Here is a 12,592-nt window from a genome sequence, read left to right as displayed (position 1 = left end):
ATCAACCTGTGGGTTATGGGGCTCATGGGGTATCACTGATGAAAAGGAACAGTTCCAGAGATGGGAAAACATGGAAAACCTGATACAGGTGGGGTAAGGGGAACCAAAGGAGAATGATGCTGCACTGAGACAGAGTGTACTCCTCATCCTCCTGAGAAGGGTGTGAAGGACTGCAGGTACATCATGAGGGAAATTCCCAATGCAGGGCCAGGAAGGGAAATTTTAGAATCAAGGTTTCACTTGTATTTGTTGCTCAAAAGGAGAGAAAACAAATCTTTGTTAATTGGGAATATTTTTTAAAATTTCCTTTAAAAATAAACAACCAATGTGAACCAGCCCTCGATTCCTGTTCTCAATGTGCTGAGCCCCAGTCTGTGAGTTTATGCATGATCATGCCTGCCCAGCCCCCTATGGGGGGCTCATTAATGGGGGCTCATAAATGAGAGCTCAGCCACAGGGCTGTGGGTTTTCCTGGTCCTGAGGGTCACTTGTACTCATGAGGAGAGTGAAACCCTCCTTGTAGACTCTCAGTAGAAGAAGGTTCAGCTTGACCACACTCTCTTTTCATACATTCCTTTTTATGACTGCATTTCCTTCTTAAGAAGCTGGCAGAGGAAGGGTAAGGAAGCATGGAGGGCCTGGTGTTCCTTCCCACTAGGTCAGCTGGAAAACTCTGGAGCTCCCAACCTTGTCAGGGGGAGGGTCCCCTCAGATCTCAGAGTAGTCTGCATTGAAGGGCCCTCAGACTCCCCATTCTGCCAAGTTCCCCCCATGCTCCAAAGCTGTGAAAGTCCAATCAGAAGACCAGAGAAACTTGGAGGAGCCTGGCCCTGCTCCAAGAGCAGGCCACCATGGAGAGTGGCTTCTTTAATCAGTGGGGAGAGGGCCTTGGGACTCTCTCCAGCCATTCATGTGAAATGTCTCCTTGAATGCCCTTATGGTTCATCTCTTTGAATAATAGAATGCTTTGTGTTAGTTTCATCAATATAATGCTATGGAGGGGTGGCTAGGTGGCCCTGGAGTCAGGAGGACCTGAGTTCAAATCTGACCTCAGATACTTAATAATTAGCTGTGTGGCCTTGGGCAAGCCACTTAACCCCACTGCCTTGCAAAAAATATATAATGTTATGGAACTCTTATATGGCATCTGAGACCAAGAGAAGAAATGTATGGGGGTCATGGCATTCATCAGCAGGTGCCAAAACCTTGGGGTCCCTTGTTCTGACTGATATGAGGAAGAACAGCAGAGGGATTGAGGAGAAGCTCCTCAGGGGAGTCCTTTAAATGCTGGGGACCTCAGTGTTTTCCTCTGTCAAATGAAGGCCAGAGGAGATGATGTGGAGGGTCCTTCCATCTCTTGGCTATGACTCTGAACTGAGGCCCACTGTACTGGTGAAGCCTGACACATTAGCAAAAGATTTTCTAAATCTGTTGGGCTATAGGAGCAGACACAAGTGCAGAGACTGAAAGGACAGATCTTAACCAGGTTACTTTCAGTGACATGAGTAGAGAGATAAAGGGAGGTGATCTGCAGAGCCCCCCACCTCCCCAGTCTGCTTCTGGTATGGTGTAGGCTCTGAACATGCCCTTGTGCTGGGATTCTAAGAGAGGGATGGGGGTTCCCTGTGGCAGACCAGTGTACCCGGGGGTTCACCTTATATGGCTCCCTTGAGCTGAGTTTCTTCCAAAAGGGTTTGTTCATGGCCCAAAGGGCTGGTCACAAGGTCAACGTTGCCTAAAACCTGGATAACATCCTCTGGGCCCTTCCCCCAGTCAAGGAGCCTGACCCAGCCCAGGTCTCAGGAAGGCTGCAACCTGAAGAAGAGAGGTGAGTGAAGATGCCAGATTCAGGACCAAGGTCAGCACAAATGTCCACCATGGAACAGAGAAGGAGGTCAGAGACCAGAACTCACTTGTACCTGGTCACTCCTCTTCTGGAGGAGGGAGAGGAAATAAAACACTGGACACTCTTGTCAGTCAGTTCCTGTTTGTCCTCAGCACTGAAATAAGGCTTCAGTTCACTGGGGAAAGCAAGGCACAATGAGAGAGGGCCCAGCAGAAGATCCCCAGAAAGGGTCCCAATGTCCAAAGGCAGTTGGAAAGGCCAACTGCCATTCTCAGGAAAGTTCCAAAACCTCAACTGGATGGGATTCATCAAGCACTTCTGCTGAGCTCAAGCCAGGATGGCTCCAGAAATTTCTGAGGGTGGGCAGGCCTGGCGCAAGGTCTGTTTTATAGTTGGTGGTCCACCAATACCTGCTGACCACAGAGACAAGGAGGAACCTGCCTTTGTCCTGATGGACCTAACATGGACAGACAGGAAGAGTTGAAGCACAGGTGGTCCAGCCCCAGGAGAGCCAGCAGCCATCTGATGGGTCCCTCCACTGGTGAGGATGAACTCAGCCTGACCTTTAGCCCATGCCCATGGCTAAAAGTATGATTCAGCCTGGACTAGAGCCCAGGCCCACCACCAGGTCCACAGCTAAGAGGATGAACTCAGCCTGGGCTAGAGCCCAGGCCCATCACCAGGCCTATGACTTAAGAGGATGAGCTCAGTGCAGGGTAGAGCTGGGGCCCTGGCTAAGAGCTTGTGTCCATGGCCATCCCTAATGGACCTCCTGCCTGCTTTCCCTCAGTTGTCACTCTGACCCTGAGAACCTCTCATGTCCACCCTCCCTCTTCCTCTGGGTTCATTCCCATGAGGGAATCCATCCCCAATCATGCTATCTGTGTCTAGGATGGGCAGGTGCCACCCGACCAGGAAAAGGCCAAGAGCACCCCAGTGATCAGTGGGCTCCCAGGGCTGATCTCTGAGATGGGATCTCATCTACTCTGACCAAGGGTCCCAGGCATGGCCCAGCCTAACTGAGATACCAGAGCACAGTCATCGTCAGGTAACGCACAGGAGAAACAAGAGAATCAAGTGACTCTCACTTAGGGATCACCTGCCCAACACCAACAAGGCACTCAGGATGGGGTTCCCCCAAAATGAAACAATAACTGCTCAGAAGAGCCACCAAGGAGAGATTTCAAGTCCAAGCTTCTGAGCCAAGTCTGGTTCTAACCATGATGGGTGGAACACTGTCCCTCCAAACTAAATGGAATATCTTGCCTGGCGCCTTGGCATGAGACCTTAACCCAACTGACTTTGCTGAGGGCATGTGCGCCTTCCCCCAAGCAACATGGAACCACAAACTATGTAGTCACACACCCCTAATCCCAGACTAGGCCCCAGAAAGAACCCTCCCCCCCCCAAGCCCTCTTGCTCCAGGGTCTAAGTGCCAGGGTTTATTAGATCTAAAATTTCTAAAAAATTGTCAGACTCCAAGTGAAGACCCATGCAGTGTGGAACCACCCCCTGCAGGAATCTAGAACTTCCCACAACTCTGATAAGGAATAATAGTGCGGGTTTGGAGGAAGATCTTCACCCTACCCCACCCCAGGCCAATACTCAGTCTCACTCTTGATTGTTCTGTGTCACCTGACCCCCCCACACCCTCTACTCATTGTACCCCTCATTGGAGGGAGCCCAGGGCCCCGGGCCCCAACCTGTTCTCTTGAAGGAGTTCCAGAAAGGAAATCATCCCTGCTGATTGCAAGGAGGCTGCAGCCAGATTGTCCAGTGGCCGGGTGAAGGCAGCCCCAGAAAGCCCTTCCTACTTCAGAAAAACCCCTCCAACTCACCAGGAGATTAACAGTGAGCTCTGCTTTGTAGGTATACTGAAAGTCCACCTGGTCCAAGCCTTGGTGGCCAGATAGACCTGCATGATGCCATTGCTTAAGTAGCTTCAGAGAAATAGCCTGTGGCCAGAAAGGAAGCTGGGTCACAATGGAAGAGCAGCAGGCCTCCCACCCCCCATCCTCCATTCCTTTAGAATAGAGGAAGCTCCAGGGGGCAGGGTACCTGGGAGGCAGGTACCTGTCTCACTGATCTGCCTCCCTTAGATGCCCAGCCACCTGTGTCCCCCTGAGGCACCCCCTCCCAGAAGGCAGCCAAGCCAGACTTGGGGCCCACAGACCAGTGAGGTCACCTGGGAGGATGAAACCTTCTTTGTAATCTCGTTCACATGGGACAAGAGCATCCTCAGGTGAGAGTGATCGGCCATACTAGCATAAATTCCCATGAGGGCACTCTTCGCCACCTCCCTCTTCCAGGAGTAGTCAGTCTGAAAAGGGAGCAAAGGTACCCGTCTCCCCCCCAGCCTCTTAGCTAGGAGGTCCAAGAGAGTTCAAGGCCAAAGGCTTCCCTTGGATTGGAAAACAATCCCCTAGAACTGGGGTCCACAGCTGCCCAGGCCTGGAAGGCTGTCTGGGACTCTGGACATTTCCTGACTCTCCTGAGGCTCATCTCCAGTCCCTGGACTGCCCCCTCAACCCCTGGTTATCGAGACTTTAATCCCTCCCCCCCATCAAAATCATGATTGCAGATAATCTGCATTAGATTTTTAGGTATGGAAAGAGCAGTGTAGCTCAGTAGGGAGAGTCAGAGGTGGGGGGCCTGAGTCCCAATCCTGTTTCCTTAGAGGCCAGCAGGCCAGAAGACCTCTGAGGACCCTTCAAACTGAAAATCCAAGATTCTTTGCCCCTGCATCACCACTGCAGCCCCCCACCCCAGCATACAGCAGGTGCTTGACTAACATTGAATTGAATGAATGATAGCATGAAATGAGGTGGGAGAGCCTCCCTGAAGCACCCCCAGACCAGACTTTCTGGTTCCATGTGAGGGGCCTAAAAGGATCACCTTCCAATGTTCAATCTAGGACCCAACTCAAGAACTCCCCAAATATCAGACTGGGAGGAATGTTGGCAACCAGAAGACCAAAGAAAGGTCCAGAAGAGGTGCCACAGGGGCACTTAGGTGGCCAATGGATAGTGCACCAGCCCTGGAGTCAGAACCTCAGGAGAAAGTGTGTGACCTCGGCCAAGTCAATTAACCCTATTGCCTCACAAGTCGTGACAGAACCTCCCCCTCTAGTTTCTGATGAGGCTGTGAACACTGAGATTGTGGCCACCTCCACCCTGGGCCTCAGGGTCCAGGCTCCTCACCCTGCAGGCACTGATGGGCCAGGAATCTTCTGTCTCTTCAATTTTCTCCAATGTTGGCATGGTGGTCACCCGAACCCAGACAGAGAGTCTCAAGCAAAGGATAACTCCCTGGAGGAGGCCAGGGGAAGATGAAGAGCATGGGCCACTGTGTACATTGGCCTGGCTGGAGGTGTCCTGGTCTAGCTGGAGGGGCCCTGGTCTAGCTGATGGGGCCCCAACCTGGCTGGTGGATACTGGCCTGAGCTGAAGGGCCCTGGCCTGGCCAGTGGATGTTGATCTGGCTGGAGGGGCCTTAGCCTTCCTGGGCTTAGGGCTGAGAATTTCCCCATTGTTAACTCTCTAGAGAGCTCACCTGTTAGTGCTTCCAAATGGAATGAATTTCCTGGAGGCCCCTGCCCTAGTCTCTTCTCCAGGCTCCACGTGCCCATTCCCTCCACTGGTCCCTCTCTGGGCAATGACTCCCAGGCCCTTCTGCTCACCAATGTCCTTTGTGACAGGCAGTGCCCAGATGTGGTCACCAGGGAATGAGGGAGCAGTGGGGGGGCCTCACCTCCCTCTCAGACTTGTTCCTGTGGTTGGTCTTAATAGCTCCATGAGCTGCGTCTCCACTTTTGCCAGCCTCCTGGTCCATGGTCAGTGGGAAGCCTAGCACCTAGTAAAGGAAGACTTAGAAGGAATTGAGGAGAAGGGGAGTCCCCCCCAGGCTGGCAAATTCCCCCACTCCTCAAATGATCTTGCCCAGAATCTTGAGCCTAGATTCATAGGCCATCTCCAAACACGTCCCAGTGGACAATTCTCACCATTAAAGATGGGCAAACTGGCCAACTCCAGGACCAGTAACCGGACTCTGCCCCTGATGGAACCATGGAGGGCAAGGGGCGAGGAAAGCACCTGGTGCCAGCTTGAGGACTGACAGATTCCGAAGGAGGTGGGGACCTCAGGATGCTGAATGAGGCAGGCATTCTGGGACATGGGTTTATCTGGTTATTCCAGGGGAGGAGTGGGAGAGAGAGAACCTTAAAGCTTGTAAATTTTTAAAAATTGAAATAAAACACCCCCTTCAGATTCATTATCTCAAAACTTTCAACACCACAAGGAAGGTAGTATGGGCCAGTGGACTTCAGAGTCTCAGATCCTGGGTTTGGGCCTCAGTTGACACATGTGATCCTGGGCATCTGAGCCTGTTTCTCTACCTATCAAATGTCCCTTTGCTTGGTAGCTCAACTATTTTAGTAGTCGCTATTATTCCTGTGGTACAGATAAACTGAGGTCCAGAGAGAACCCAGAGAGGGCAAGGGGCTTGATAAGCCAAGTTCACAGAATTCTCCTGATGCCTGTTTGCAGGGAATTGTTCCCTTGGAGGGAACCCCATCTATTATGCACCATTGTCCCCACTTACTGCTGGGGCCCCTTTCCAGGGATGTGTAGTATCTGAGCCAAGAAGGATGACAGCCATCCCTAGCTCCAATGCTCTCACCTTGAGGTGAAATGACCTAGGGAAAGGCACACACCCTCTCTATGGCCCATTTTCCCTTCACTTTAAAGCTTGCCCATCTCAACCACTGAAAAGGTCAATTGTTGGAGCTCCCAGTCTTTTCTGCTTCTCATCAAAGCCAGCCCCACCACTGACGGAACCAGCAGAGAACCCACCTTTGTTGCTCAGTGGCTCTCGTAGCTGCCGATCTAGAGGATCAGCTCCCAGTTTTGGCTCTGGCTCCATGGGGTCTACATTTTGTTTCAGTAGATTATATAATCTCAATGCATAATATCCCCATTCTATATGTCATGAGATTTCCAACTTTCATGCACAAATTACCCCAAGTACAGTGTCACAATGACATTCTTTGGTGTCTCACTGATATCAGGAGAGTTCCCTTTTGTAGCTACAGATGTGTCAACACTAGATTCAAAAGTAGAGGAATAATCTGACCCCTTTCCCAACAAAATGTTAATTTAGTAAATTGGTTTATCCTCGCCCCAATCATGTAGGTAGATGACTGGAATCCTCTCCAAAACCCCTGGTTCTGAGTGAAGCTAGAAAGCAGCCAATGAACTACAGGACCCCTCAGGTCCTGTTGTTGCACCTGCAACAATTCAGGTGTGCATCTCTGAGGAGTCACAGGTGCTGTGAAGCAGGGGAAGCCCTGCTTGAGAGCTAGAAAGGGTTGGAAGAGAGAAAGTGGCCCCTTTGAGATCCTGGAACTCCCTCTGGCACAAATGAATAGGTGGCAAATCCCAGTTGGAGCCTTGGCTCGGTTTCATTGGACTTAATGCTCTTGGTTTATCTGCTCAACAGTTCTCAGTTTTATGTGGTACCAACCCCAGGATAGAATGAGACAGGACCTTTATAATTAATAAACTAGCTGGGGTGGGAAGGGATGAAGGTAAAAAAAATCAATGGGTAAGGATTTCTATCTTCAAAGCACATTTTTAAACATTAATCTACCCTCAAAGTGTATGTGTTTAAGAATTTATAGATGAGGACACATGCAGAAGAAAGCTAAATGTTTTACATCTTTGTTTAGGGTTTTGCCCATTTCTACTAGTGAAAAGAATTTTGTAGAATGCTGATTATATAGTGGTAAAACATAAAACATTAAACATTGGGTCCTATTCCAAGTCATCGCTTCCACCATGGTGTCACTACACAAAAACACATCACATTTTGTAAACATCTTTGCTTCTGATGGAATCTTTATAAACAAATTTATAAATACACATATATACATAACTTCTAGGGGGTCTGCATATAATTACCATGTCATCATTGACCAGGTCTTGACCATGGAATCTTAGACATGTATATACATCCTTCTTCGAGATGATCTGGATGAAGATGGGGGTGTCATCGTTGGCCAGGTCTCAATGATGGAACTTTACTGCTGCAGGGGCACACTCTCTTCTCTTGATAGACCTTGGCCTGAGCCCCTGAGCCAGTGTGATGGATAATAGGAAAGGCGTTGGCTCAGGACACTACACAGGACCATCTAACACAAAGACAGGTGCCTACACTTTTTTTCCTAGAGTGTGGACACTATAAATTGTTGGTGTGTTCACATGTGTGTTTTCTTTATCATTTGGTCCAGTTCAGTGATGCGGATCTCTAACTCTTTGTAGGAGGAAGACCAAAGCCATTAACATCTAATAGATAAAGTCAGAAGATTTGAGTTTCAGCTTGAGTTCTCTCTACTGATTAAAAGACCTTTCCATTTTTCCATCAAAAATGGGAAAAGTCTCAAAAAATAGGAATCCTAGGCTTGTGGAATACCACAACTGGATGAAATTAAAGAAATCATCCAGTAGAATTTGTAGAGTAGGAAATAGACACAGAAAGCTGAAGTGGCCAGCCCAACTCAACACACATAGAAAAGTGTTGAGCCCCAAATCTGATCACACCAAATCCAGGTCTCCTTAATCCAAGTCTGGTGCTCCCTCAACTCTTAACATTCTGCTTCGATCTCCCTGTTTATAGCATGCTCTGTTTCTAAAGGTATTCCTAGTATATGCTGATTAATGTCTTAGCTATATGGAAAAAACGTTGATTAATGTGGTTTTTCTGACTCGACCTTTTACTAGAATGGCATGCTCCCCTCTTCTGGTCTATAAGAACTAAAGAGTAATCAAAAGTAAAAAGAAAACATGTAAATGTTATTTTTCACATCATTCTATTTTAAATCACCAAATCTGTCAGCCATTTGGAGATAAAAACAATGGATTGGGAACACCCCTGAATACTAGGGATACTAAGAAAGTTGCATCTCGGTGGATTCTAGATTGCTGCTGATTCACTTGATGGATTATCCTCTTCTTTCCCTCTTGCAACTCCTCCCCTCCTGTCCTTGGCTGTTTCACCAACTGCTAAAGCCTTCTCCGGAGCAGGAAGAAGGGAGGATGGAACTTAGTCCCTTTGGTTTCTGGTAAGCAGCACTGCTCTTGTTGATTTGGATGGGAAGAAGGTTGACAATATTTAAAAGGAAATTTCCGAAGTCTCCTGGTTGATTTACTCATTTGACCTCAGCAGAAAGATTTGAGAGCTGGCTAGCTTCAGAATTCTGATCCTTCCATCTTGTTTCAGTTGCTTCTTTAAAAGGAGGAAAGTTCAGTAGTGATTTGCTTTTCCTTCTGGTTTCCTAGGTTTTTGGGTCCATGTATCAACTCCAAGCTGAATGTATATAGTGTTGAGGAAGGGTGTGATACCCCAACCTTGATCCTTTTCTACACTCCAGGCCATGCTGGAATCTCTGAACTCCAACTCCAAGCTCAGCTGGGGTCTGGCAGCAGTGATGAGGAAAGAAGACTGACCAGGCCCCGAAGGGATCAGAGCTTGTTTTGGAAACCATGCTGCCCCCCCATCCTTTCACTTTGTCAGAACTAAGGCTGCCCCACTCTGGGGTCAAGAGTTACCGGGCTATTCAGTCTGTCATGAGCATTTGGAGTCCATTTCTTTGGAAGCAATGGGGATATTCCCTGCTTTCACTAAAAACGGAACAAAAGGAACGGCCTCTTCAGTCAGTAGCCTTTATCAATGTCTCTCTGTTACAAAAGGGATCCCGACATAAGGAGATGGAGGGAACATGGTGGTGTCCAACCAGGAGAGCAGCCTGATCCTGTCCCCTTTCTGCCTTTCTCTCCCTCCTCAGCAGAGCCCACCAGCACCCTGAGCAGCGACAGTCCTGGAGTGTCTCCTGGGGAGGAGGTGTCCTGGACTGGACATAGCTGCTGTCTCAGCCTGGGTCCCCAGGGTTTCAGTGGTTGCCACAGGCTCAGGCCAGTGTAGTTGGGAGTTTGCAGTTTTAAGGACCGGGCACTGATGGGGGATTGGGAGCCATGAGTGGGAGGCACTTGTCACCCCAGGATAAATATCTGTCTGGGGAAACAGTGCAACTGTGCACAGCCGTGCTACAGGCCTGGCTGGCTTAGCTTCTTGGCCAAGTCCATGTGGCTTAGCTTCCTGGCCAACCAGACTCCAGAAGCAAAGAGACCTAAATTAATTAAAGTATTTCTCTGGAAGTTGTTCCTGTTGGTGGCAAAGCAGTAGACAGCCCGTAGCCATTTGCCGACACCCCTGGGGGATCCCATCCTTCCACCAGAGGTTCCCACAGGCTGCCCTGCCGGGAGCAACTCTAAGGACCCGCTGGCAGCCCTGGCAGGGAGTCCCATGGGCTCAGCTCCACATGGGTGCGATTCACCAGCAGGGCTACTTGGCCCCAGCATCCTCTACAAACAAGACAGATGGTTTTGCTAGACTAGCTGGTGACCAAGGACTGGGGAGTGGGAAGGGGGGCATTTCCCTGCTTCTTTAAGGTTTGCAAAGCTCATTACCCCACCTGGGCCTCCCAGCAGCTCTGTCTTGGAGCCCCTCTCAGAGACTATTCTCATTTGCTTACTGATAAGAAAAATGAGCCTCAAAAAAGGAGAGTGTCTGCAGGATTTGAACCTAGTGTTCTCACTGTAACTGTACTGCAGCATATTGCCTGGGGCAGAAGGTGATTTCCTACCCCCTCCAACAGAATCTTTCAATGCACCCCCAAAGTGGGCCTTGGGTCAATATCTAGCAAGTACAGAATGAGTGAAACCTCTTGGGATCCCCCCCAAAATACCTCGAGAGCCCGGGGCTGCAGGACCCAGAGAAGAGAGCTCTGGAGGGTCTGGTTTTCCCTACTGCTTCTGTCCTGACTGCCTGGATGACCCTCGGTGTCCTCTTCTATATAACAGAGGGCCTGGAGGCTCATGGCCCTAGAGTGCCCTCCCCCCAGTACCTGGATCAGTTTGTTCTCCCAAACCTTCTTATTCAAAGAACACTCAGTGTGCCCTGCAGAGAGGAAGAAAGGAGAAGGAGATGGGAGGGCCGGCTCTCTCCCAGGCCTCTCATCAGCTGCCAATCAATTAAGCAACATGCATCAATTAGGCACCTACTGCATGCCAGGTACAACATAAAACAGTGGGGGTGCAAGGGCAAAATGGAAAACAGCCCATGCCCTTGTAGAGCCTCCATTCCACTGGGGGAAAAGAAGATGCCTTTCAGGAGATCCCCAGAAGTTCAGGGAGAATGAGGGCAAGGTAAATTTAGAGAAAGTGGGGACACATGACCACCACATTCACTAGGAGACCCATCAGAGGGGGATTCTGGATCAACATCCTCTCCCTCCAGGGCCACTATCTTGCATCTGTCCAATATCCCAGAGCTAAACAGCAGTAGTTACTGAGAATGGGCAGAATGACAGAGGAAGGGCAGGCCCTTAGCCCAGATGCAGGAACCACAACAACGTACAAAGACAAGTAGAAATGAGAACTGGGTACCTAGGTAGAAGGAACCTGCCTCCCCACCCCCAGTTCTCCCCATTAGTCAGCCTCATTGTTCTCCTGCACCACAACCCCTATGCAGCTCTCTAGTACCGCCAGGATCATATGAATGCTCTGTTGGTCTCCTCCATGGACAAGATGCTAGAGGAGAGGCCACCTTATCTCTGCTCTGACCCCAGGCCCTCTTCATCTAGGGGTGTCTGCCCTGCTAGAACGGGGGCTTCCTCCTCTTCATAATCACCCTTCATCCATCCCCCCTGATCCACACTGGCCCGCTTTGGAGGCCCAGCCCAGCACAGCCTGACCAGACCAGAAAGGTTTTTCCTGCTCTTTACATACAGCCTTCTATTCCTAGTCCACACTGTGCCCCACAGTGAGTGTGCTGTCCCCTTCATCTCTGCCTACTCTCCTTTCCTACAAAAGTTTAGTTCTAGATCTTTCCTCACTCCCTGAGGGGCCTGTTTTAGAGACACTCTGCTCAAACATCCTCTTGTTCATGTGGTTTACATTTTGTATGGGCTTTAGAGTCAGGAATATTAGGCAGCCACCATGTATCCAGTCCTAGCAGGCATTTCATCAATGAATATTGATTTCTGAAGGGGTTAAATAAGGCAAAGCTAGTTGTTAACCACCAACTGTATGCAGAACCTGCTAGAAGGGTACCTTTTCAGGCTGCTGGACAACAGACAGGACTCTCCAACCCCCCCCCCCCCACTCCCCAGGAGCTCACCTTCCAGGTATCTAATCAGAGAAGGAATCTCATCTACCCAGAGGTTCGACATGGAGGGGGCAATAGTCTCATGCAGGGTCTTGAGAAGTTTGAGTATGGCCACCCCTCGGCCCTCCCCCTTGTAAGGGTCCGAGAGAAGTACCTGCAGGTGTGAAGGGGGGGAGACCAGTCAGACAGCTCAGGCTCAGGAGACCCTGGGGCCATTTTGGTGGGATGACAAGGGTGTGTGAGGCTCTGCAGGAACAGTTTCAGGGCCCTGGGACCCACCCAGAAGTCCCACCTCTGATCCAGGGGTGCTGTCTCTCAGGTTCAGATGCCTTACCCAGAAGCACTTGCTCTTCAACTCTACATTTGACACTTCCTAAATACAAACCTACATCAACCCTTTCTGACCTCACTAAACACAAAAACAGTCAGTGTTGTCCACTCCAAATAAGCTAAGTAGGTTTGGAAATGGATCAGGACATTCCTCTGCCAGGACAATCTCCTCAGCCACCCCCTGCCCAGGGGAAG

General features: G+C 49.8%; 1 protein-coding gene across 1 annotated transcript in view; it reads right to left on the bottom strand.

Annotated features, from left to right (window-relative positions):
- Positions 1–8,602: 8,602 nt before the first annotated feature.
- LOC141504070 (maestro heat-like repeat-containing protein family member 2A) overlaps positions 8,603–12,592 on the bottom strand; it is a 28,412-nt gene continuing 24,422 nt past the window's right edge. The window contains exons 16-18 of the mRNA XM_074208916.1: positions 12,080–12,221; positions 10,647–10,858; positions 8,603–10,263 (exon numbers count right to left, since the gene is read on the bottom strand). Coding sequence (XP_074065017.1) covers positions 9,946–10,263; positions 10,647–10,858; positions 12,080–12,221 — 672 coding nt within the window. The 3' untranslated portion in view covers positions 8,603–9,945. The remainder of the gene's footprint in view (positions 10,264–10,646; positions 10,859–12,079; positions 12,222–12,592) is intronic.

Source organism: Macrotis lagotis, unplaced genomic scaffold (assembly GCF_037893015.1).
Source record: "Macrotis lagotis isolate mMagLag1 unplaced genomic scaffold, bilby.v1.9.chrom.fasta BILBYCTG047, whole genome shotgun sequence".
NCBI lineage: Eukaryota > Metazoa > Chordata > Mammalia > Peramelemorphia > Peramelidae > Macrotis > Macrotis lagotis.
Note: the sequence above shows the minus strand (reverse complement) of the source record. Positions and strands in the feature narration are given on the sequence as shown.